Genomic DNA, 25,987 nt, shown 5'->3' with positions numbered 1-25,987 from the left:
GAATCGTGTCATAAAAAGATGAATATCAACTGATCAAGGCATGTTGCGGATGAGATATGACATTGATGTTCTATAAAATCTCAAAGATCAAGGATGTAATGAACATTAGGAAATTGTTCAAGTGAATCGTTTCATATAAGAAGATGAAGATCAACTGATCAAGGATGTTGCGGATGAGATTTTCTATTGATGTTCTATAAAAACTCGAAGATCAAGGATGTAATGTGAATATTAGGATATCATTAAAGTGAATCGTTTCATAAAATGATGAAGATCAAGGATGTGGCGGATGAGATTTGTCATTGATGTCCTATAAAAACTCGAATATCAAGGATGTAATGTGAATATTAGGATTTTGTTAAAGTGAATCGTTTCATATAAAAAGATGAAGATCAAGGATGTTTCGGATGAGATTTGAAATTGATGTTCTATCAAAACTCGAAGATCAAGGATGTAATGTGAATATTCGGAAATTGAATCGTTTCATATAAAAAAGATAAAGATCAAGGATGTGGAGGATGAGATTTGATATTGATGTTCTATAAGAACTCAAAGATCAAAGATGTAATGTAAATATTAGGAAAAGTGAATCGTGTCATAAAAGATGAATATCAACTGATCAAGGCATGTTGCGGATGAGATATGACATTGATGTTCTATAAAATCTCAAAGATCAAGGATGTAATGAACATTAGGAAATTGTTCAAGTGAATCGTTTCATATAAGAAGATGAAGATCAACTGATCAAGGATGTTGCGGATGAGATTTTCTATTGATGTTCTATAAAAACTCGAAGATCAAGGATGTAATGTGAATATTAGGATATCATTAAGGCCGTATAAAATTAATGTTTTGGTTCTCGTCCAGAGGATTTTCAGGAATTGATGAGGGAGGGAGGTGTTTTTTTGTTTTGTTTTTTTTTTTTATTAAAATTAGTTTTTTTCAGTAGTTTTTTGTTTTCTTTATCAGTGGTCGTGGAAACGATGAGGCCCTTTTTTTCAAATGTGAGATTCTGAGGATAAACCCCTAGAGTACCACAAAAAGACTTGGAAGTGATGCTTGTTCTCTAATAAACTTATTTTATATGTATGAAGATTTCATAAATCATTCCAAAGTCTAAAAAAATTGAAAAATCTAAAAAAAAAAAAAAAATCTGACAAATCCCAGAAATTGAGGAGGGAAGGGACGAGAACCAAAATATTAATTTTACACGGCCTAAAGTGAATCGTTTCATAAAATGATGAAGATCAAGGATGTGGCGGATGAGATTTGTCATTGATGTCCTATAAAAACTCGAAGATCAAAGATGTAATGTGAATATTAGGATATCGTTAAAGTGAATCGTTTTATATAAAATGACGAAGATCAAGGATGTGGCGGATGAGATTTGTCAGTGATGTTCTATAAAATATCGAAGATCAAGGATGTAATGTGAATATTAGGAAATTGTTAAAGTGAATCGTTTCATATAAAAAGATGAAGATCAAGGATGTTTCGGATGAGATTTGAAATTGATGTTCTATCAAAACTCGAAGATCAAGGATGTAATGTGAATATTAGGAAATTGTTAAAGTGAATCATTTCAAAAATATGAAGATCAACTGATATCAAGGATGTGGCGGAAGAGATTTGTCATTGATGTTCTATAAAAAGACGAATATCAACTGATCAAGGCATGTTGCGGATGAGATTTGTCATTGATGCTCTATAAAAACTCGAAGATCAAGGATCTATTGTGAATATTAGGATATCGTTAAAGTGAATCGTTTCATAAAATGATGAAGATCAACGATGTGGCGGATGAGATTTGTCATTGATGTTCTATAAAACCTCGAAGACCAAGGATGTAATGTGAATATTAGGATATCGTTAAAGTGAATCATTTCATATAAAATGATGAAGATCAAGGATGTGGCGGATGAGATTTGTCATTGATGTTCTATAAAATCTCGAAGAGCAAGGATGTAATGTGAATATTAGGAAATTGTTAAAGTGAATCGTTTCATAATAAAAGATGAAGATCAAGGACGTGGCGGATGAAATTTGTCCTTGATGTTCTAACAAACATGAAGATCAAGGATATAATGTGAATAAGAAAATTGTTAAAGTGAATCGTTTCATATAAAAAGATGAAGATCAAGGATGTTTCGGATGAGATTTGAAATTGATGTTCTATCAAAACTCGAAGATCAAGGATGTAATGTAAATAAGAAAATTGTTAAAGTGAATCGTTTCATATAAAAAGATGAAGGTCAAGGATGTGGCGGATGAGATTTGTAATTGATGTTCTAAAAAACTCGAAGATCAAGGATGTAATGTGAATTAAAAAATTGTTAAAGTGAATCGTTTCATATAAAAAGATGAAGATCAAGGATGTGGCGGATGAGATTTGTCATTGATGTTCTAAAAACTCGAAGATCAAGGATGTAATGTGAATAAGAAAATTGTTAAAGTGAATCGTTTCATATAAAAAGATGAAGATCAAGCATGTGGCGGATGAGATTTGTCATTGATGTTCTATAAAAACTCAAAGATCAAGCATTTAATGTGAATATTAGAATATTGTTAAAGTGAATCGTTTCATATAAAAAGATGAAGATCAAGGATGTGGCGGATGAAATTTAAAATTGATGTTCTATCAAATTTCGAATATCAAGGATGTAATGTGAATATTAGGAAATTAAATAGTTTCATATAAAAAGATGAAGATCAAGGATGTGGCAGATGAGATTTTCTATTGATGTTCTATAAAAACTCGAAGATCAAGGATGTAATGTGAATATTAGGATATCATTAAAGTGAATCGTTTCATAAAATGATGAAGATCAAGGATGTGGCGGATGAGATTTGTCATTGATGTCCTATAAAAACTCGAATATCAAGGATGTAATGTGAATATTAGGATTTTGTTAAAGTGAATCGTTTCATATAAAAGATGAAGATCAAGGATGTTTCGGATGAGATTTGAAATTGATGTTCTATCAAAACTCGAAGATCAAGGATGTAATGTGAATATTCGGAAATTGAATCGTTTCATATAAAAAAGATAAAGATCAAGGATGTGGAGGATGAGATTTGATATTGATGTTCTATAAGAACTCAAAGATCAAAGATGTAATGTAAATATTAGGAAAAGTGAATCGTGTCATAAAAAGATGAATATCAACTGATCAAGGCATGTTGCGGATGAGATATGACATTGATGTTCTATAAAATCTCAAAGATCAAGGATGTAATGAACATTAGGAAATTGTTCAAGTGAATCGTTTCATATAAGAAGATGAAGATCAACTGATCAAGGATGTTGCGGATGAGATTTTCTATTGATGTTCTATAAAAACTCGAAGATCAAGGATGTAATGTGAATATTAGGATATCATTAAGGCCGTATAAAATTAATGTTTTGGTTCTCGTCCAGAGGATTTTCAGGAATTGATGAGGGAGGGAGGTTTTTTTTTTTTTTTTTTTTTCCCAATGTAAAATTAGCATTGTCAGTAGTTTTCGGTCTTCTCCAACAGTGCTCGAGGAAACGATGAGGCCCTTTTTTTCAAATGTGAGATTCTGAGGATAAACCCCTAGAGTACCACAAAAAGACTTGGAAGTGATGCTTGTTCTCTAATAAACTTATTTTATATGTATGAAGATTTCATAAATCATTCCAAAGTCTTAAAAAATTGAAAAATCTAAAAAAAAAAAAAAAATCTGACAAATCCCAGAAATTGAGGAGGAGGGACGAGAACCAAAATATTAATTTTACACGGCCTAAAGTGAATCGTTTCATAAAATGATGAAGATCAAGGATGTGGCGGATGAGATTTGTCATTGATGTCCTATAAAAACTCGAAGATCAAAGATGTAATGTGAATATTAGGATATCGTTAAAGTGAATCGTTTTATATAAAATGACGAAGATCAAGGATGTGGCGGATGAGATTTGTCAGTGATGTTCTATAAAATATCGAAGATCAAGGATGTAATGTGAATATTAGGAAATTGTTAAAGTGAATCGTTTCATATAAAAAGATGAAGATCAAGGATGTTTCGGATGAGATTTGAAATTGATGTTCTATCAAAACTCGAAGATCAAGGATGTAATGTGAATATTAGGAAATTGTTAAAGTGAATCATTTCAAAAATATGAAGATCAACTGATATCAAGGATGTGGCGGAAGAGATTTGTCATTGATGTTCTATAAAAAGACGAATATCAACTGATCAGGCATGTTGCGGATGAGATTTGTCCTTGATGCTCTATAAAAACTCGAAGATCAAGGATCTATTGTGAATATTAGGATATCGTTAAAGTGAATCGTTTCATAAAATGATGAAGATCAACGATGTGGCGGATGAGATTTGTCATTGATGTTCTATAAAATCTCGAAGAGCAAGGATGTAATGTGAATATTAGGAAATTGTTAAAGTGAATCGTTTCATAATAAAAGATGAAGATCAAGGACGTGGCGGATGAAATTTGTCCTTGATGTTCTAACAAACATGAAGATCAAGGATGTAATGTGAATAAGAAAATTGTTAAAGTGAATCGTTTCATATAAAAAGATGAAGATCAAGGATGTTTCGGATGAGATTTGAAATTGATGTTCTATCAAAACTCGAAGATCAAGGATGTAATGTAAATAAGAAAATTGTTAAAGTGAATCGTTTCATATAAAAAGATGAAGGTCAAGGATGTGGCGGATGAGATTTGTAATTGATGTTCTAAAAAACTCGAAGATCAAAGATGTAATGTGAATATTAGGATATCGTTAAAGTGAATCGTTTTATATAAAATGACGAAGATCAAGGATGTGGCGGATGAGATTTGTCAGTGATGTTCTATAAAATATCGAAGATCAAGGATGTAATGTGAATATTAGGAAATTGTTAAAGTGAATCGTTTCATATAAAAAGATGAAGATCAAGGATGTTTCGGATGAGATTTGAAATTGATGTTCTATCAAAACTCGAAGATCAAGGATGTAATGTGAATATTAGGAAATTGTTAAAGTGAATCATTTCAAAAATATGAAGATCAACTGATATCAAGGATGTGGCGGAAGAGATTTGTCATTGATGTTCTATAAAAAGACGAATATCAACTGATCAAGGCATGTTGCGGATGAGATTTGTCATTGATGCTCTATAAAAACTCGAAGATCAAGGATCTATTGTGAATATTAGGATATCGTTAAAGTGAATCGTTTCATAAAATGATGAAGATCAACGATGTGGCGGATGAGATTTGTCATTGATGTTCTATAAAATCTCGAAGAGCAAGGATGTAATGTGAATATTAGGAAATTGTTAAAGTGAATCGTTTCATAATAAAAGATGAAGATCAAGGACGTGGCGGATGAAATTTGTCCTTGATGTTCTAACAAACATGAAGATCAAGGATGTAATGTGAATAAGAAAATTGTTAAAGTGAATCGTTTCATATAAAAAGATGAAGATCAAGGATGTTTCGGATGAGATTTGAAATTGATGTTCTATCAAAACTCGAAGATCAAGGATGTAATGTAAATAAGAAAATTGTTAAAGTGAATCGTTTCATATAAAAAGATGAAGGTCAAGGATGTGGCGGATGAGATTTGTAATTGATGTTCTAAAAAACTCGAAGATCAAGGATGTAATGTGAATAAAAAAATTGTTAAAGTGAATCGTTTCATATAAAAAGATGAAGATCAAGGATGTGGCGGATGAGATTTGTCATTGATGTTCTAAAAAACTCGAAGATCAAGGATGTAATGTGAATAAGAAAATTGTTAAAGTGAATCGTTTCATATAAAAAGATGAAGATCAAGCATGTGGCGGATGAGATTTGTCATTGATGTTCTATAAAACTCAAAGATCAAGCATTTAATGTGAATATTAGAATATTGTTAAAGTGAATCGTTTCATATAAAAAGATGAAGATCAAGGATGTGGCGGATGAAATTTAAAATTGATGTTCTATCAAATTTCGAATATCAAGGATGTAATGTGAATATTAGGAAATTAAATAGTTTCATATAAAAAGATGAAGATCAAGGTTGTGGCAGATGAGATTTGTCCTTGATGTTCTAAAAAACATGAAGATCAAGGATGTAATGTGAATAAGAAAATTGTTAAAGTGATTCGTTTCATATAAAAAGATGAGGATCAAGCATGTGGCGGATGAGATTTGTCATTGATGTTCTATAAAACTCAAAAATCAAGCATTTAATGTGAATATTAGAATATTGTTAAAGTGAATCGTTTCATATAAAAAGATGAAGATCAAGGATGTGGCGGATGAGATTTAAAATTGATGTTCTATCAAATCTCGAAGATCAAGCATTTAATGTGAATATTAGGAAATTGTTAAAGTGAATCGTTTCATAATAAAAGATGAAGATCAAGGACGTGGCGGATGAAATTTGTCCTTGATGTTCTAAAAAACATGAAGATCAAGGATGTAATGTGAATAAGAAAATTGTTAAAGTGAATCGTTTCATATAAAAAGATGAGGATCAAGCATGTGGCGGATGAGATTTATCATTGATGTTCTAAAAAAACTCAAAAATCAAGCATTTAATGTGAATATTAGAATATTGTTAAAGTGAATCGTTTCATATAAAAAGATGAAGATCAAGGATGTGGCGGATGAGATTTATAATTGATGTTCTATCAAATCTCGAATATCAAGGATGTAATGTAAATCAAGCATTTAATGTGAATATTAGAATATTGTTAAAGTGAATCGTTTCATATAAAAAGATGAAGATCAAGGATGTGGCGGATGAGATTTAAAATTGATGTTCTATCAAATCTCGAATATCAAGGATGTAATGTGAATATTAGGAAATTAAATAGTTTCATATAAAAGATGAAGATCAAGGTTGTGGCAGATGAGATTTGTCATTGATGTTCTATAAAATCTCGAAGATCAAGGATGTAATGTAAATAAGAAAATTGTTTAAGTGAATCGTATCATATAAAAAGATGAAGATCAAGGATGTGACGGATGAGATTTATCATTGATATTCTATCAAAACTCGAAGATCAAGGATGTAATGTGAATATTAGGAAATTGAATCGTTTCATATAAAAAAGATGAAGGTCAAGGATGTGGCGGATGAATTTTGACACTGATGTTCTATAAAAACTCAAAGATGAAACATGTAATGTGAATATTAGGAAATTTTTAAAGTGTATCGTTTCATATAAATAGATGAAGATCAACTGATCAAGGATGTTGCGGATGAGATTTGTCATTGATGTTCTATAAAAACTCGAAGATCAAGGATGTAATGTGAATATTGGGAAATTGTTAAAGTGAATCATTTCGTATAAAAAGATGAAGGTCAAGGATGTGGCGGATGAGATTTGTCATTGATGTTCTAAAAAAATTCGAAGATCAAGGATGTAATGTGAATAAGAAAATTGTTAAAGTGAATCGTTTCATATAAAAAGATGAAGATCAAGGATGTTTCGGATGAGATTTGAAATTGATGTTCTATCAAAACTCGAAGATCAAGGATGTAATGTGAATATTCGGAAATTGAATCGTTTCATATAAAAAAGATGAAGATCAAGGATGTGGAGGATGAGATTTGATATTGATGTTCTATAACATCGAAGATCAAGGATGTAATGTGAATATTAGGAAATTGTTAAAGTGAATCGTTTCAAATAAAAAGATGAAGATCAACTGATCAATGATGTGGCTTAAGAAATTTGTCCTTGATGTTCTAAAAAACTTGAAGATCAAGGATGTGATGTGAATAAGAAAATTGTTAAAGTGAATCGTTTCATATAAAAAGGTGAAGATCAAGGATGTTTCGGATGAGATTTGAAATTGATGTTCTATCAAAACTCGAAGATCAAGGATGTAATGTGAATATTAGGATATCGTTAAAGTGAATCGTTTCATATAAAAAGATGAAGATCAAGGATGTGGCGGATGAAATTTGAAATTGATGTTCTATCAAAACTCGAAGATCAAGGATGTAATGTGGATATTAGGAAATTGTTAAAGTGAATCGTTTCAAATAAAAAGATGAAGATAAACTGATCAAGCATGTGGCGGAAGAGATTTGTCATTGATGTTCTATAAAAACTCGAAGATCAAGGATGTAATGTGAATATTAGGAAATTGTTAAAGTGAATCGTTTCATATAAAAAGATGAAGATCAAGGACGTGGCGGATAAAATTTGTCCTTGATGTTCTAAAAAACTTGAAGATCAAGGTAATGTGAATAAGAAAATTGTTAAAGTGAATCGTTTCATATTAAAAGATGAAGATCAAGGATGTTTCGGATGAGATTTGAAATTGATGTTCTATCAAAACTCAAAGATCAAGGATGTAATGTGAATATTAGGATATTGTTAAAGTGAATCTTGTCATATAAAAAGATGAAGACCAACTGATCAAGGATTTTCGTGATGAAATTTGTCATTGATCTAAAAAAACTCGATAATCAAGGATGTAATGCGAATATTAGGAAATTGTGAAAGTGAATCGTTTCATATAAAAAGATGAAGATCAAGGATGTTTCGGATGAGATTTGAAATTGATGTTCTATCAAAACTCGAAGATCAAGGATGTAATGTGAATATTCGGAAATTGAATCGTTTCATATAAAAAAGATGAAGATCAAGGATGTGGAGGATGAGATTTGACATTGATGTTCTATAAGAACTCAAAGATCAAAGATGTAATGTAAATATTAGGAAAAGTGAATCGTGTCATAAAAAGACGAATATCAACTGATCAAGGCATGTTGCGGATGAGATATGACATTGATGTTCTATAAAATCTCAAAGATCAAGGATGTAATGAACATTAGGAAATTGTTCAAGTGAATCGTTTCATATAAGAAGATGAAGATCAACTGATCAAGGATGTTGCGGATGAGATTTTCTATTGATGTTCTATAAAAACTCGAAGATCAAGGATGTAATGTGAATATTAGGATATCATTAAAGTGAATCGTTTCATAAAATGATGAAGATCAAGGATGTGGCGGATGAGATTTGTCATTGATGTCCTATAAAAACTCGAATATCAAGGATGTAATGTGAATATTAGGATATTGTTAAAGTGAATCGTGTCATATAAAAAGATGAAGATCAAGGATGTTTCGGATGAGATTTGAAATTGATGTTCTATCAAAACTCGAAGATCAAGGATGTAATGTGAATATTCGGAAATTGAATCGTTTCATATAAAAAAGATGAAGATCAAGGATGTGGAGGATGAGATTTGATATTGATGTTTTATAAGAACTCAAAGATCAAAGATGTAATGTAAATATTAGGAAAAGTGAATCGTGTCATAAAAAGATGAATATCAACTGATCAAGGCATGTTGCGGATGAGATATGACATTGATGTTCTATAAAATCTCAAAGATCAAGGATGTAATGAACATTAGGAAATTGTTCAAGTGAATCGTTTCATATAAGAAGATGAAGATCAACTGATCAAGGATGTTGCGGATGAGATTTTCTATTGATGTTCTATAAAAACTCGAAGATCAAGGATGTAATGTGAATATTAGGATATCATTAAAGTGAATCGTTTCATAAAATGATGAAGATCAAGGATGTGGCGGATGAGATTTGTCATTGATGTCCTATAAAAACTCGAAGATCAAAGATGTAATGTGAATATTAGGATATCGTTAAAGTGAATCGTTTTATATAAAATGACGAAGATCAAGGATGTGGCGGATGAGATTTGTCAGTGATGTTCTATAAAATATCGAAGATCAAGGATGTAATGTGAATATTAGGAAATTGTTAAAGTGAATCGTTTCATATAAAAAGATGAAGATCAAGGATGTTTCGGATGAGATTTGAAATTGATGTTCTATCAAAACTCGAAGATCAAGGATGTAATGTGAATATTAGGAAATTGTTAAAGTGAATCATTTCAAAAATATGAAGATCAACTGATATCAAGGATGTGGCGGAAGAGATTTGTCATTGATGTTCTATAAAAAGACGAATATCAACTGATCAAGGCATGTTGCGGATGAGATTTGTCATTGATGCTCTATAAAAACTCGAAGATCAAGGATCTATTGTGAATATTAGGATATCGTTAAAGTGAATCGTTTCATAAAATGATGAAGATCAACGATGTGGCGGATGAGATTTGTCATTGATGTTCTATAAAACCTCGAAGACCAAGGATGTAATGTGAATATTAGGATATCGTTAAAGTGAATCATTTCATATAAAATGATGAAGATCAAGGATGTGGCGGATGAGATTTGTCATTGATGTTCTATAAAATCTCGAAGAGCAAGGATGTAATGTGAATATTAGGAAATTGTTAAAGTGAATCGTTTCATAATAAAAGATGAAGATCAAGGACGTGGCGGATGAAATTTGTCCTTGATGTTCTAAAAAACATGAAGATCAAGGATGTAATGTGAATAAGAAAATTGTTAAAGTGAATCGTTTCATATAAAAAGATGAAGATCAAGGATGTTTCGGATGAGATTTGAAATTGATGTTCTATCAAAACTCGAAGATCAAGGATGTAATGTAAATAAGAAAATTGTTAAAGTGAATCGTTTCATATAAAAAGATGAAGGTCAAGGATGTGGCGGATGAGATTTGTAATTGATGTTCTAAAAAACTCGAAGATCAAGGATGTAATGTGAATAAAAAAATTGTTAAAGTGAATCGTTTCATATAAAAAGATGAAGATCAAGGATGTGGCGGATGAGATTTGTCATTGATGTTCTAAAAACTCGAAGATCAAGGATGTAATGTGAATAAGAAAATTGTTAAAGTGAATCGTTTCATATAAAAAGATGAAGATCAAGCATGTGGCGGATGAGATTTGTCATTGATGTTCTATAAAAACTCAAAGATCAAGCATTTAATGTGAATATTAGGATATTGTTAAAGTGAATCGTTTCATATAAAAAGATGAAGATCAAGGATGTGGCGGATGAGATTTAAAATTGATGTTCTATCAAATCTCGAATATCAAGGATGTAATGTGAATATTAGGAAATTAAATAGTTTCATATAAAAAGATGAAGATCAAGGTTGTGGCAGATGAGATTTGTCATTGATGTTCTATAAAAACTCGAAGATCAAGGATGTAATGTAAATAAGAAAATTGTTAAAGTGAATCGTTTCATATAAAAAGATGAAGAACAAGGATGTGGTGGATGAGATTGGTCATTGATGTTCTATAAAACTCGAAGATCAAGGATGTAATGTGAATAAGAAAATTGTTAAAGTGAATCGTTTCATATAAAAAGATGAAGATCAAGGATGTGGCGGATGAGATTTAAAATTGATGTTCTATCATATCAAAACGTTTGTAGCTGAGAGACCCATTACAAACTGCGACTTATAACTTCTTTCCAACACTGCTTATAGGGATCACAAGGTCAAACGCAATCTCTGTGTGTAGTTCAATGCAGTCTCAGATTACCATCTTTAACCTTTGGTGAAACCTCAACATACGAACCGGCTCACTGCACGGACAGTGTACAGAATGCGGAAAAACCAATATACCTAGTTCAAGCAGAGGTGATTTGGGATTTTTGCTCGTACCAATTTTTTTCAGATTTTTCGCTGTATGCGATTCTGCGAGTGAGATACTTGACAAATCAGGTTCTTTCTTAGATGATAAGCTTGGAAACATCCCAAGCTTCAATTGGATATCTCGACCAGGTATACAATGGTTCCATGTCATTATAACGCTTCGAGATAAATGGTCAAAATACGTAGAAAATCATAGAAAAGTTGAAAAACACGGATTTCAGGCAGAAACAAAACATTTTTAATACAAAGGTGGAGGTGAATAAAAATTATTTGCGAGTAAACAATATCATCTACATTATTTTCGATGCGATCATAAATTGCAGGACATTCTCACGCTTGTTTTGGTATAACGACTATGATATATGACTAATAATTTCAAAGTTGTGATTTTAGTAATACAATGTTTTGAGAAAATGTTTGATTTTTGTTAATGTCAGTGGACGGTTGTTAATGGAATGAAATAAGAAAATGAGTAATGACGCTTAGGGTACCCTAACGTTTTGATATGCAAATCTCGAATATCAAGGATGTAATGTAAATCAAGCATTTAATGTGAATATTAGAATATTGTTAAAGTGAATCGTTTCATATAAAAAGATGAAGATCAAGGATGTGGCGGATGAGATTTAAAATTGATGTTCTATCAAATCTCGAATATCAAGGATGCAATGTGAATATTAGGAAATTAAATAGTTTCATATAAAAAGATGAAGATCAAGGTTGTGGCAGATGAGATTTGTCATTGATGTTCTATAAAATCTCGAAGATCAAGGATGTAATGTAAATAAGAAAATTGTTTAAGTGAATCGTATCATATAAAAAGATGAAGATCAAGGATGTGACGGATGAGATTTATCATTGATATTCTATCAAAACTCGAAGATCAAGGATGCAATGTGAATATTAGGAAATTGAATCGTTTCATATAAAAAGATGAAGGTCAAGGATGTGGCGGATGAATTTTGACACTGATGTTCTATAAAAACTCAAAGATGAAACATGTAATGTGAATATTAGGAAATTTTTAAAGTGTATCGTTTCATATAAATAGATGAAGATCAACTGATCAAGGATGTTGCGGATGAGATTTGTCATTGATGTTCTATAAAAACCTCGAAGATCAAGGATGTAATGTGAATATTGGGAAATTGTTAAAGTGAATCATTTCGTATAAAAAGATGAAGGTCAAGGATGTGGCGGATGAGATTTGTCATTGATGTTCTAAAAAATTCGAAGATCAAGGATGTAATGTGAATAAGAAAATTGTTAAAGTGAATCGTTTCATATAAAAGATGAAGATCAAGCATGTGGCGGATGAGATTTGTTATTGATGTTAGGAAATTGAATCGTTTCATCTAAAAAGATGAAGATCAAGGATGTGGCGGATGAGATTTGTCATTGATGTTCTATAAAAACTCAAAGATCAAGCATGTAATGTGAATATTAGGAAATTGTTAAAGTGAATCGTTTCATATAAAAAGATGAAGATCAAGGATGTGGCGGATGAGATTTAAAATTGATGTTCTATCAAAACTCGAAGATCAAGGATGTAATGTAAATAAGAAAATGGTTAAAGTGAATCGTTTCATATAAATAATGAAGATTAAGGATGTGACGGATGAGATTTTTCATTGATGTTCTATAAAAACTCAAAGATGAAACATGTAATGTGAATATTAGGAAATTTTTAAAGTGTATCGTTTCATATAAAAGATGAATGAAGATCAACTGATCAAGGATGTTGCGGATGAGATTTGTCATTGATGTTCTATAAAAACTCGAAGATCAAGGATGTAATGTGAATATTGGGAAATTGTTAAAGTGAATCATTTCGTATAAAAAGATGAAGGTCAAGGATGTGGCGGATGAGATTTGTCATTGATGTTCTAAAACAATTCGAAGATCAAGGATGTAATGTGAATAAGAAAATTGTTAAAGTGAATCGTTTCATATAAAAAGATGAAGATCAAGCATGTGGCGGATGAGATTTGTCATTGATGTTAGGAAATTGAATCGTTTCATCTAAAAAAGATGAAGATCAAGGATGTGGCGGATGAGATTTGTCATTGATGTTCTATAAAAACTCAAAGATCAAGCATGTAATGTGAATATTAGGAAATTGTTAAAGTGAATCGTTTCACATAAAAAGATGAAGATCAAGGATGTGGCGGATGAGATTTAAAATTGATGTTCTATCAAAACTCGAAGATCAAGGATGTAATGTAAATAAGAAAATGGTTAAAGTGAATCGTTTCATATAAATAATGAAGATTAAGGATGTGACGGATGAGATTTTTCATTGATGTTCTATAAAAACTCGAAGATCAAGGATGTAATGTGAATATTAGGAAATTGAATCGTTTCATCTAAAAAAGATGAAGATCAAGGATGTGGCGGATGAGATTTGACATTGATGTTCTATAAAAAATCAAAGATGAAGGATGTAATGTGAATATTAGGAAATTGAATCGTTTCATATATAAAAAAGATGAAGATCAAGGATGTGGCGGATGAGTTTTGACATTGATGTTCTATAAAAACTCAAAGATGAAACATGTAATGTGAATATTAGATCAAGGATGTAATGTAAATAAGAAAATGGTTAAAGTGAATCATTTCATATAAATAATGAAGATCAAGGATGTGACGGATGAGATTTTTCATTGATGTTCTATAAAAACTCGAAGATCAAGGATGTAATGTGAATATTAGGAAATTGAATCGTTTCATCTAAAAAAGATGAAGATCAAGGATGTGGCGGATGAGATTTGTCATTGATGTTCTATAAAAACTCAAAGATCAAGCATGTAATGTGAATATTAGGAATTTTTTTAAAGTGAATCGTTTCGTATAAAAAGATGAAGATCAAGGATGTGGCGGATGAGATTTAAAATTGATGTTCTATCAAAACTCGAAGATTAAGGATGTAATGTGAATATTAGGAAATTGAATCGAAGTTCATAGAAAAAGATGAAGATCAAGGATGTGGCGGATGAGATTTAAAATTGAAGTTCTATCAAAACTCGAAGATCAAGGATGTAATGTAAATAAGAAATTTTTTTAAAGTGAATCATTTCATATAAATAATGAAGATCAAGGATGTGACGGATGAGATTTTTCATTGATGTTCTATAAAAACTCGAAGATCAAGGATATAATGTGAATATTAGGAAATTGAATCGTTTCATCTAAAAAAGATGAAGATCAAGGATGTGGCGGATGAGATTTGACATTGATGTTCTATAAAAAATCAAAGATGAAGGATGTATATGTGAATATTAGGAAATTGAATCGTTTCATATAAAAAATATGAAGATCAAGGATGTGGCGGATGAGTTTTGACATTGATGTTCTATAAAAACCCAAAGATGAAACATGTAATGTGAATATTAGGAAATTTTTAAAGTGTATCGTTTCATATAAAAAGATGAAGATCAACTGATCAAGGATGTTGCTGATGAGATTTGTCATTGATGTTCTAAGATCAAGGATATAATGTGAATATTAGGAAATTGAATCGTTTCATCTAAAAAAGATGAAGATCAAGGATGTGGCGGATGAGATTTGACATTGATGTTCTATAAAAAATCAAAGATGAAGGATGTAATGTGAATATTAGGAAATTGAATCGTTTCATATAAAAAATATGAAGATCAAGGATGTGGCGGATGAGTTTTGACATTGATGTTCTATAAAAACCCAAAGATCAAGGATGTAATGTGAATATTGGGAAATTGTTAAAGTGAATCATTTCGTATAAAAAGATGAAGATCAAGGATGTGGCCGATGAGATTTGTCATCGATGTTCTATAAAAACTCAAAGATCAAGCATGTAATGTGAATATTAGGAAATTGTTAAAGTGAATCGTTTCATATAAAAAGATGAAGATCAAGGATGTGGCGGATGAGATTTAAAATTGATGTTCTGTCAAAACTCGAAGATTAAGGACGTAATGTGAATATTAGGAAATTGAATCGAAGTTCATATAAAAAGATGAAGATCAAGGATGTGGCGGATAAGATTTAAAATGGATGTTCTATCAAAACTCAAAGATCAAGGATGTAATGTGAATATTTGGAAATTGAATCGTTTCATATAAAAAGATGAAGATCACGGATGTGGCGGATGAGCTTTATCATTGATGTTCTATCAAAACTCGAAGATCAAGGATGTAATGTGAATATTAGGAAATTGATTCGTTTCATATAAAAAGATGAAGATCAAGGATGTGGCGGATGAGATTCAAGTTCATCAAGGATGTAATGTGAACATTAGGAAATTGTTAAAGTGAATCGTTTTATCTGAATGAGGATGTGTCCCCCTGAGCCATGGAAAAATTCCAAAATGTCGAAATAAACCCATTTGTTGCACCATTTACACTATTATTGGTTATTTTCATGTTATATATTTTGACAAAGCATTAGATTTGGCAGCTCTTGGCCTGAGAGCGTGAGATTTTACTCTATACTGTGAGAAAGTGCGCGAATGTGTGAGTCTCACGCTTAATGCATGAGAGTATATTAAACAGCCAAGTCTTCCTTTGACATTCTGGAACTTCTATTGAGCATTTGATTCTTCACTGAGTTCAATGATGAGATATTTCCGCAACGGTAGATCTTGGGTTACCATTTATATGTGACTAGGTGCAATTATTCAACCTCTGTATTTTCTGCAAATTCATCATGCAGAATCTGCCTGTTTGAATAGCTTGATAAGCTACAAGGTGTCCCAGAATGATTTATACTGTGTTTGAACAAAATATCAAAAATATAATTATAGTCAACAGTGTATCTAATTGTAATAAGTGCAATACAATGACAATTATGTCTCCTACTTATTTGTGACTTTCATCGAAATAGCTTGATTCGTTTTGGTGTGACGTTGGTATTACTGAAAATGGACGAAAGCTGCATGTGTGTAACTTACAGCGCAAAGGCTTCAAAACATATGGATCCTTTATTACCAACGTTTGTCAAAATGTTTATGGAGCTAGCAAAATGTTTGTCAAACGTTTTATCATCTTTTATTTGTTTTACAAAAGTTTGCCAAATGTTTTGAAGTTTAAGTTTAATTTTATGATTTTTGTCCAAAAATATGGGTTTAAAAAAAAATTTTGGTCAAAAATGTGACCGTTGGTAAAAAGTGTGATTTTTGGTGAAAATGTGATTTTTGTTGTTAAAAATGTGACTTTTGGTCAAAAATGTGATTTGAGGTCAAGATTTTTATTTGATGAAAATTTACAACCATCAATTTGATGGTTTTCTTGACACTGAAACGTAGGATAATAATGCTTAAAAAAAGATTTTTGGTCATTTTTGATTTGTCAAAATATGTCAAATGTGATTTTTGGTCGAAAATGTGACTTTTGGTCAAAAATGTGATTTGAGCTAAGGTCAAGATTTTTATTTGATGAAAATTTACAACCATCAATTTGATGGTTTTCTTGACACTGAAACGTAGGATAAATGCTTAAAATAAGTTACTATCAAACAATTTCTACAAATTATTAACAAAACGTATTTATTAATTGTTTCTCAAACATTGATTTAATTCTAATAAAACGTTTGTCAAACAATTGCTGATCACAATGTTTGTCAACTGAACCCCGGGGGGGGTTCTTCGAAAAATTTTGTACGGGGGTGTGCCACGCAGACTTTCGGATGCTGACTTTCTCTATACCTACTTTTTGCTAATTTTGCTACCCATCAGTATACCAATTTTCAAGAAAAAACACCCAAATTTGCCAAAATTGGGCGCTTTAAAGGCATTTTTGCCCAAATGCGCCCAATTGGGCGCATTGGTATCCACTGAAAACCCACCCATCGATATACCAAAATCGCTGAAAAGGTACCCCAAAACCGTGGCACATCCCCGTATACCTTCAACCAGGAAGAACCCCCCCCCCGGGAACTGAACATTTATAGTCAAACGGTTTATAAACGGAGAGGAGCCAAACGTTTGTCAACATTTTCGGAAACGTTTGGCAAACGTTTGTGATCGCTAAATGCTTGGCGTTTGGCGAAAGCGGCTATGTAGGCTTAGGCCTATTCCACTTCAAAAGGTTCTAAAAAGCTTCTAAGTTGTCCTCTCAGGAGAACCGTTAGAGGTTCTAAAGACGACGGCTCCAAAAACCAAAAATGGCCCCAAAAATGTGATCCAGAACCGTTTTCGGTTCTTGGGAGAACTTAATGTACGATTTCCTAAATTTGTTATTCTATAGGTCTACTCAAATTTTAAATTTGTTTTTCTATAGGCCTAGGCCTACTCAAAATGCTGAAATGATACTTTGTACGGAAGGGTTTCTGTCCATTTTGAGCTGAACAAAGCAAAGTGAAAGAACCCCTACTGCTTATTTTGGCCGTTGAACATGCAGTTCTATAGGTTCTTTAGGGGGGAACCTGAAATTTTGAGTTTAACCAGGAGGGGGGATTGTTAAATTTTAAATGGAGAAAATTGGGAAAACAAGGGGGAACACGAAAATTTTGAGCGGACGCGAGGGGGGAACGCGAAATTTTGTGTCGATATTTTTTCCAAAACGCCCATTCCCCCCTGCCGTAAATAAAAAAAGTCTTATAAGACTTTATCTCGAACTTTGCTCTGTTGACCTATAAACACAACAGATCTAGCCTATAGCTGATTCCATTTAGGCTAGGTGGAAGTTGGGACATGAGTAGCCCCCCCCCCCAAAAAAAAAACACTGTATAGGCCTCATGTGGTTCTATGTTTGCAGACTCTTCTCTTGTAATGTTTTTTTGCAGACTTCTGTTAAATGTTGCTAAAAATGTGTAAATTTAAATGAAATTAGCAAATTAAAGTAATAATTTTGTGAATCACCCTGTACACTCACAACAAAGGAGGCAATTTGTCACAACTTCGATGTTATTGACCTAATATCATGTGACCTACGTGTTGTGGATGACGTCATCCCCAGATGTTAGAAATCCAAGATGGCTAGTGCAGAAATTAGAACCCAGTCGAAAAGTAGACGGCCTGTTTTGATCAGTAAGCTCGAAGGCTGTGGTGGAGTTGTTACAGCGGCCATTATTATACCCAAGGAAGATGGAGTTATTAGTGTTAGCGAAGATAGGTAAGGAAACGTAGTAGAAATAATAATTTTTTTACGAACCAAATTGTGTTCATTTTAAGCTTACATAAAATATTCAGTATTTTGTATTTACATTGCATTGTCCTTGAACTTGTTTGAAGCCTGCCCTTGTTGCATTGTTACACTGACATTTGGTTTGCATTGGCAAACATACCAAAACCTTGGCAAATCAAATGTGTCGTTAATCGGGATGATATCTTCGTTATTGACACTTTTTTTAATAGTTGCTGCAGTCTGAAGGTACAAATTTACAAAAAGGCAAAATGATATACAGTTATTGCAAGAGAAGAACGGCTCTTGTTTACTTGTATAACACGGAAGTGGGGTTCAGATTGGCTAATCAATCATCTGACAATCATAGCAATAGATCTATGATAATCTGATTGGCCGATTGTACGTCAAATTGTTGGTTGGCGCAGATTGGCACCGTTGAAGCTCCGTGTATGTTGCTAATAACAGGGCGCTCATGAGCCTTACATCAATGTGAGCAAGGGACTTAGTTTAGTTTTTATTTAGCTTTGCAACATATACAAAAATACAGAAAAATGGTAAAACATCAACTCAAGTACAAAGCATCAAAATTTAACAACAATAATAAAATGTGCAGTGTGCACAAACCACCAAATGCCATCCTGGATTGGAACGGCATACACGCCACAACACCAAAAGTTGCAAGGCAAGGTCAGGAGAGCCCATAAAAGCCTGGCTACGTATGCCCCAGGGGGGCCACTCATATATAAAAGTTGTAAGCATGCGTGTGAATGCACTTCAGAAAAGCACCCTTAACAAGGACAACCATTGTGTCTTCAAAATTACCCTTAACAAGGATAATGGTTTGTTAACCATACCCTTAACAAGGACAAAGTTACAAGTGGATTAAATCCAACCCTTAGCAAGGATGCATGATCAATTTTGAAGAAAAAAGTAAAAGACATCAACTTTCAAGGTTTCTTATTTCCTTTATTATTATACTCTAATTGGATACTTAATTCCTAACTGGATTTGGTAGGCTTAGGCCTACTCAGTTATCATTATTCAACATAATTATCGCCTGCATTATTAGGGCAGTATATTTTATTATGACAATTGTAGGGGTATAGGAATGTGATTAGATTTAACTACCCTTAGCACGGACACATGGTGTCAAAAATGACACCCTTATTTGCTATAATCAATGATTTTGAGACCCTTAACACGGGCCCGTATGGCCTGTGTTGCAGTAGAAAAACCACCCATATTCCGCGTTTTTGTTCACACGCATGCTTACAACTTTTTATATGAGTGGCCCCCCTGGGACGTATGCAGGTTTATTTCCAATGGGGTCTCAAAACAAAAAATCCATGGCTGTGACTGCCATTCTTCTCTGAAACCCAGTGTAGTTTTAAAACACGTTTGCTAGTCAGCCAAATTGGCCCAAATCGGGGCGCAAACACAATACATAATTATGTAGAAAATTAAAAGAAAAGATACAATGTAGGTCAATTAATGAAACCTACATGTACATGTACATTGTCTAGACCACTTGACATGTGATGTCATTGGCACATTGCCCAGCCGTATGTGCGCAAATTATGGCAATTTCCATTGTCCTTGCTTTGCACAGCAGTGTGCATACGCATTGTTATTTGCTCAGGGCACATGCATTTTTAATCTCCCACCACATTTCATATACCGGTAGTACAAGAAAGCTATTTAACAGTGTAAGCAGTTTGTGCAAGCATATCGATAGACCAGTCCCTCACCTTTGAGTTTGACTTTGTTGATAAACAATGATGTCAAGTGGTCTATGACTTCACTTGACCCAAATGGTGGGCACTACAGCTGTAGATGCAAGTACTTAGCGTGTTGTAAGTGTAGTACGCAGGGACTGCCTTTTGAGGAGAGCGAGAGCAATCAATCTCTACTGCTCTCCTTATATCTGATATGGGAGAGTGATATAGCTATCCTTTGTTGACCATTCTCGTTTTACATTCTATTGTACATCGTAAATGCTCAAAAAGGCTCCAGAAGCTCTATTTATTTTAATGCTCTCCTGCAAATTCCAAAAGACAATCCAAGAACGTAATACGCAACGCACTAAGCGCAACTGAATTTGTACAGGTTTCGTTCATTTTAGAATTTATTTCAAGGGGAGTTTTCGATCATTTTCCTAAATAAAGTTATAAAAATAGTAATTACCGGTAAGGGTAACTGACTAAGATTTTTGTTTTTACTATCCTCTACCTAGACGACAGACAGGTCCAATATTTTTAATATCGTAGTGGATGCCGGCTCAAAATATTGGACCTGCCTGTTGTCTATCACATGGTAGAGGATCTATAGTAATAACAAAAATTCCAGGCTTGCAAAGTTCTTTCAAATACATGTACCTTCAACTCCTCAACATTTGATAAATAACTAAGGAATTGTATGCTAGATAGAGGTAAAGTTATGAAGTAAATGTTTTGTCTAATCATCTTTTGTACAGGACTATTCGTGTCTGGTTGAAAAGAGATTCAGGGTTGTACTGGCCAAGTATCTGTCATACCTTACCAGGTAAGCTCAATTAAAGCAAGAATAAGTGGCAGCATGGATACTGATATTGGACTCTGTCATTCTTGACATTTGCTTAAAAAGGTTTTTTTTTTCAGAGTCTTGGTTGGCAGCGACGTAGCTTGCAACACCATCACAGCGTCTTCATTCAGCGTAATGTTTACAATCCTTCATCAGATCCTTCCTCCCAAACTCCAACAAATGTGGTGTGATTTATAAAATCAGCTGCCCCGAATGTAAGAACACTTATGTTGGCGAGACAAGTAGAGCTCTAAATACCCGGTTCAAAGAACACACCAGAACCACCACCCCCCGTACAGCAGTCGGTGACCACTGGTTAGAAAGATGAAGGAAGCCATAGAGATAAAGACACTAAAACATACACTCAACAGGGACGCCGGATACAACCTGCCCGCCATCTACAATGATCTGCTGACACTTGACCACCCATCGGGTGGTCGGGTGACCAGAGGATTGTAAACACTACGCTGAATGAAGACGATGATGGTGATGGTGTCACAAGCCAACCAAGACTCTGAAAAAGGTAACTTTTTAAGCAATAATAAGTGATTTGCATCAAGAATAGATTCCTATTTTCACTGATCACATTAATTTTGAGCCAAACAAAAATGAGGTAAAATAAAGAATTAGCTACTAATACTATTTCATTCTAGCGCATACAATGCGTGTATTAGCTCGCCAATCGTATTATGTAGTATTCAGCAGAGATTCACGCAGCTGGGACGTATAAGATTTAAGACCAATAGCAATATGCACAGTTTATATGTCACTCATTCAATGATACAATATACATGAGCTCACATACAAAAGACGTGTTAGCCATCATTTGATTGGTGAACTTGGTAAAAATGGAAATTTTACTGTAAATAAAGCGCTTCAGGCTTAGTCTTTCATGTGGTACAATGTATTTTACCATTGGGCATTAAAATCATGCAAAAAGTAGAAATTCAATAAAAATTGAGGGTGTTGCTCTGGAGCAAGTCACTTAATTATTATGGCTTTAAGGCCTTTCACCAGATAGCATGTATTACTTGTGATAGTGCCTAGAACATCAGTAAATAAACAATAAACCTGGTCAGATATGCAGGATTGTACTCTTTATCAAAGACCCAAAACACAGAGCTGCAGGTGAGGTATTCCATAATGCTCCTCAGAAAGCCTTTTTTCACACCAAGTGTGAAACACAAAACCCATTTCCGCTGGTGTGGTATCGCATAATAGAAAATTCACTGTTGACTGGTAAATTTTAATGGAACGTTTTGAAACAGAAACAAAAGAAAACAGTTGGGATTAAGGGACAGTTCACAAACACTTGTTAGGGGGGGCCTGATGCAAAAAAATTTCATCGCGAACATTTTTTGGGGCCCCCCTTTTCAGACCCCCAAAATTTCAGGCTCCCCCTTTTTGACATGAAAATTATGGGTCAACCCCATAGAAAAGCATATAAACTCAATTTTCCCAGGAAAATTTGTAGTCATTTTTTTCAGGGCCCCCCTTAGGAGGGTCAAAATTTTTAATGGCCCCCTTTTTGAATCAGGTCCCCCCTAACAAGTGTTTGTGAACGGTCCCTATCTGGGACTTAAGCATGTTAGCAAATTTCCCCTGGTTCATGATTATTTTGAATCCTGGTCCACAATCTTTGTATTATTTATGCCACATTTTTACCTACATTGAAATAAAATTCTGATTCTTGCTTATTGTGAAATTGTTCATTATTATACTCAACATTAATGTGAATTTAGAGAAGTTAAGAGAAGTTAACCTACAAGAGAAATTAACATGTTTTGAAAGGAAGTAGTGAAAACTACTGGTCCCAAGATGTTGGCTGTTTTTGACTTCTTCCCGACGTGAAGTATTTGTGTACCGGTATGCTACATGGCAGGAAAAATGGGCAATACGGGAAGCTCATTGCCGGGAAATTTTTGGTTTTTGACCAAAAAAATAAAGAAATGCATAAGGGAAATATGTCATACTGGAGGGAAATTTGGTAAAGCTGGAGGGAAATTCTGGATTGCTTGCAGGGAAAAAAAACATTTTTTCAGCATGTGATAATACATAACATGAGTTTACTTGTAAACTCACAGGGCCATAGATTTTTAGACCTTTGGGCCCAAATGGCCCTTGCAAATTTGTTTTTCCTTCTTATTACACTGTCTACATTTGTACATATAAAACATCCATATCAGTTCGAGGGTGCTGTGAATTCTCAAACTCCTCTGAATTCACAGACTGTCTGTAAATACTCTTGCTAACTTCTTTCTGCATTTTTAGCTAGTTTTGTTTCAAGGTGCTTACATGCTGTTGTTTACATTGTTGTGGTTTAAACATTTTGTATGTGCTACAACAACATAATATCTTTTAAAAAATTGAACAAAGTTATACAGCCATGGCTCGAAAAAGTGGGGAATTTGGGAAGCTCCTTCCCAGGAAATGTTGGTGTTTGGAGGGAAATTCTGGTATTTGGTGGGAAATTGTGTATTTTTTGTATATGAAAACATGCTATAAATTGTGCGAAATTTAGCCTGCTTCCCGGGAAATTATCACTTCAACTTAATTGCGTCATTTTGCTCAGCTTAAAAGAAAATTGCACAGATATAATTTTAATTTGCACAGATTAATTGAGAGCAAAAAAGCTCATATATAAACGATCTAAGGCCAATAAAAAATTGTTTGTTTGCCCTCAAATGAATTTTAAAAATTGGGCGGTCGGTCGGGATTTCTTCTTTTTTTAAATTACTAGCAAACTCTACTGTTTGTATTTAGGCTCAAAATATAAAAAATCAGACAATTTTGGTGTCAAATGAATCAACTAACATTACAAAACAACTAAAATGTTGAACACAAGCTCTAAAATACATTTTTTTACATCTTCAGAATGCAAAAATTTGAAAAGAAAAACAAAATTTCAGAGATTTCCAAAAATAGGTCGGCATTCTTTTGTACAGTAAATAGAAAAAAAAAAATCTTTTTTTCTGATTTCCAAAATTAGGGTCTGTCAGTTAAACTTAAGGGCAAGCAAACATCTTTTTTTTGGTCTAATGCGCCAAACAGAGTCCTAAGTGTTTTATAAAAAACTGCCAAAATTGAAACAAATGAAATTGAAATGTATGTGAAATCACAGACCCAGGTTTGTGATTTCACAGACCGGGTCTGTGAATTCAGAGGAGTCTGTGAATTCACAACTTCCCCAAACTGATATCATTACTTATATTATTAGATATGCTAAATATTTTGAGGGCCTTTAGATGTGGGCCTTAGATTTTCAGACCTGAGACCTTGATTGGCTCTTGAAAATGATGGCTTATTTCTAGTTGCATTGCTTGTATACTACTTGTAGATTCCATTATCTTGTCCATTAAGGTCATTGGGCATGAGTTCATCATAATCTGAAATACATAATGTAGTTTATTAGTGATTTCATACATAGTTTATGAGTGATTTCTTCCTGCTAGCAAAGGAGAACTATTGTAAAGTAATGGAGTCAAGGAGCCTTTGATTGCCTGTACACAAATGTGGGTTTTCCAAATCCATATGAAAGGAATTACAAAATATTTTTAAAATTTAACTTAACCATTCTATATGTATACAGCTTCATGTTCTACAATGGAATACAGTACAGAAACTAGGAGGATATTCATAGGCCAAGACAACGGAACAATATCGGAATTCAGTTTATCAGAAGACTTCAACAGATTACTTGCCAGGAGAGAATATTTAGGTAAGGTTTAAGATATCTTTAAGATTTTATTTCCTGCTAACAAATTTATTTGTCATCTTTGAATCTTCTGAAAATATTTGTATTCATTACAAACAGTTTATCTGACAAATAAATGCTGTTCAGAATTGTAAAAATGGATGCATTAATGGGATATTGCAGTTGAAATCCTTATCCCCATGTGGAAAACCTGACCTTAAGATGGTACTACACCCCTGGACAATTTTGTGCCTATTTTTGCATTTTTCTCAAAAATTATAGCGCATTGGGGAAATGTAAGATATGTATATTATAGGGGCAAGGTCTACAACTACTGCACTGGAAATTCAGCAACTCAAGGCAAGTAGTTATTGATTTATTGATCAAATATTGGTTTTCCCACATTTTTGACTGTAACTCTGGCCACAACTGCTGTTTGTGCTGAAATAAATTTCCAGTGCAGTAGTTGTAGTCCTTGCCCCTATAATATTTCAAATTGGCCAGGGGTATAGTACCACCTTAATTAATCTTCCACACAGGGAGTATAAATTTGAATTGAAATGGGGTTACCTGAATGGGTGACTCTATTTGAAATCTACCACTTGTGTACACCCATCGAATGTGTGTCATCAGCCCTCAGATCGGCCCTCAGACACACACACACAGGCATAGAGTTCTGCAGTAGCATGTTTTGTTTACATTTTTTTCAATGTTTACCTTCATGACAGTTCTAATACCATCAACTGAGAACTCAAATACAAAGGATATCAATTGGCAATCTTAATGTTATGCAATCAAGTTTATAACACTGTCAGTCTTACAATGAGCAGAAAGTCACTGAGTCATGCCATTCAAGTACCAATATTGATTACCTCAAGTGGCCTACTGCAGTAACCCTATGTGATTTCCATGATATTTTGCAATAACAAGACCATGTTTTCCTTGATTTTGGTATGAAATTGAGCAAATAAAATTCATTGTCATGTCAATTTTGAGTTATTAAGGGCAACTAAAACTGATTTGAGGTAAGTTTTATCTACAGGAATCTGTATTGACTATTCTGAGGGAATTACTGCAATGTAAACAAAGTAACTCATGGC

At 33.2% G+C, this 25,987-nt stretch overlaps 1 protein-coding gene across 1 annotated transcript in view; it reads left to right on the top strand.

Moving 5' to 3' along the window:
* Window positions 1-18,446: 18,446 nt before the first annotated feature.
* Window positions 18,447-25,987, top strand: part of LOC140154896 (WD repeat and FYVE domain-containing protein 2-like) — a 30,800-nt gene continuing 23,259 nt past the window's right edge. Inside the window, exons 1-3 of the mRNA XM_072177550.1 lie at window positions 18,447-18,622; window positions 21,108-21,175; window positions 24,783-24,911. Of these exons, the coding sequence (XP_072033651.1) occupies window positions 18,483-18,622; window positions 21,108-21,175; window positions 24,783-24,911 (337 nt within the window). The 5' untranslated portion in view covers window positions 18,447-18,482. The remainder of the gene's footprint in view (window positions 18,623-21,107; window positions 21,176-24,782; window positions 24,912-25,987) is intronic.

This window comes from Amphiura filiformis, chromosome 6 (assembly GCF_039555335.1).
Source record: "Amphiura filiformis chromosome 6, Afil_fr2py, whole genome shotgun sequence".
Classification (NCBI taxonomy): domain Eukaryota; kingdom Metazoa; phylum Echinodermata; class Ophiuroidea; order Amphilepidida; family Amphiuridae; genus Amphiura; species Amphiura filiformis.
The sequence above is the reverse complement of the archived record's forward strand: the minus strand, read 5'-3'. Positions and strand labels throughout refer to the sequence as shown.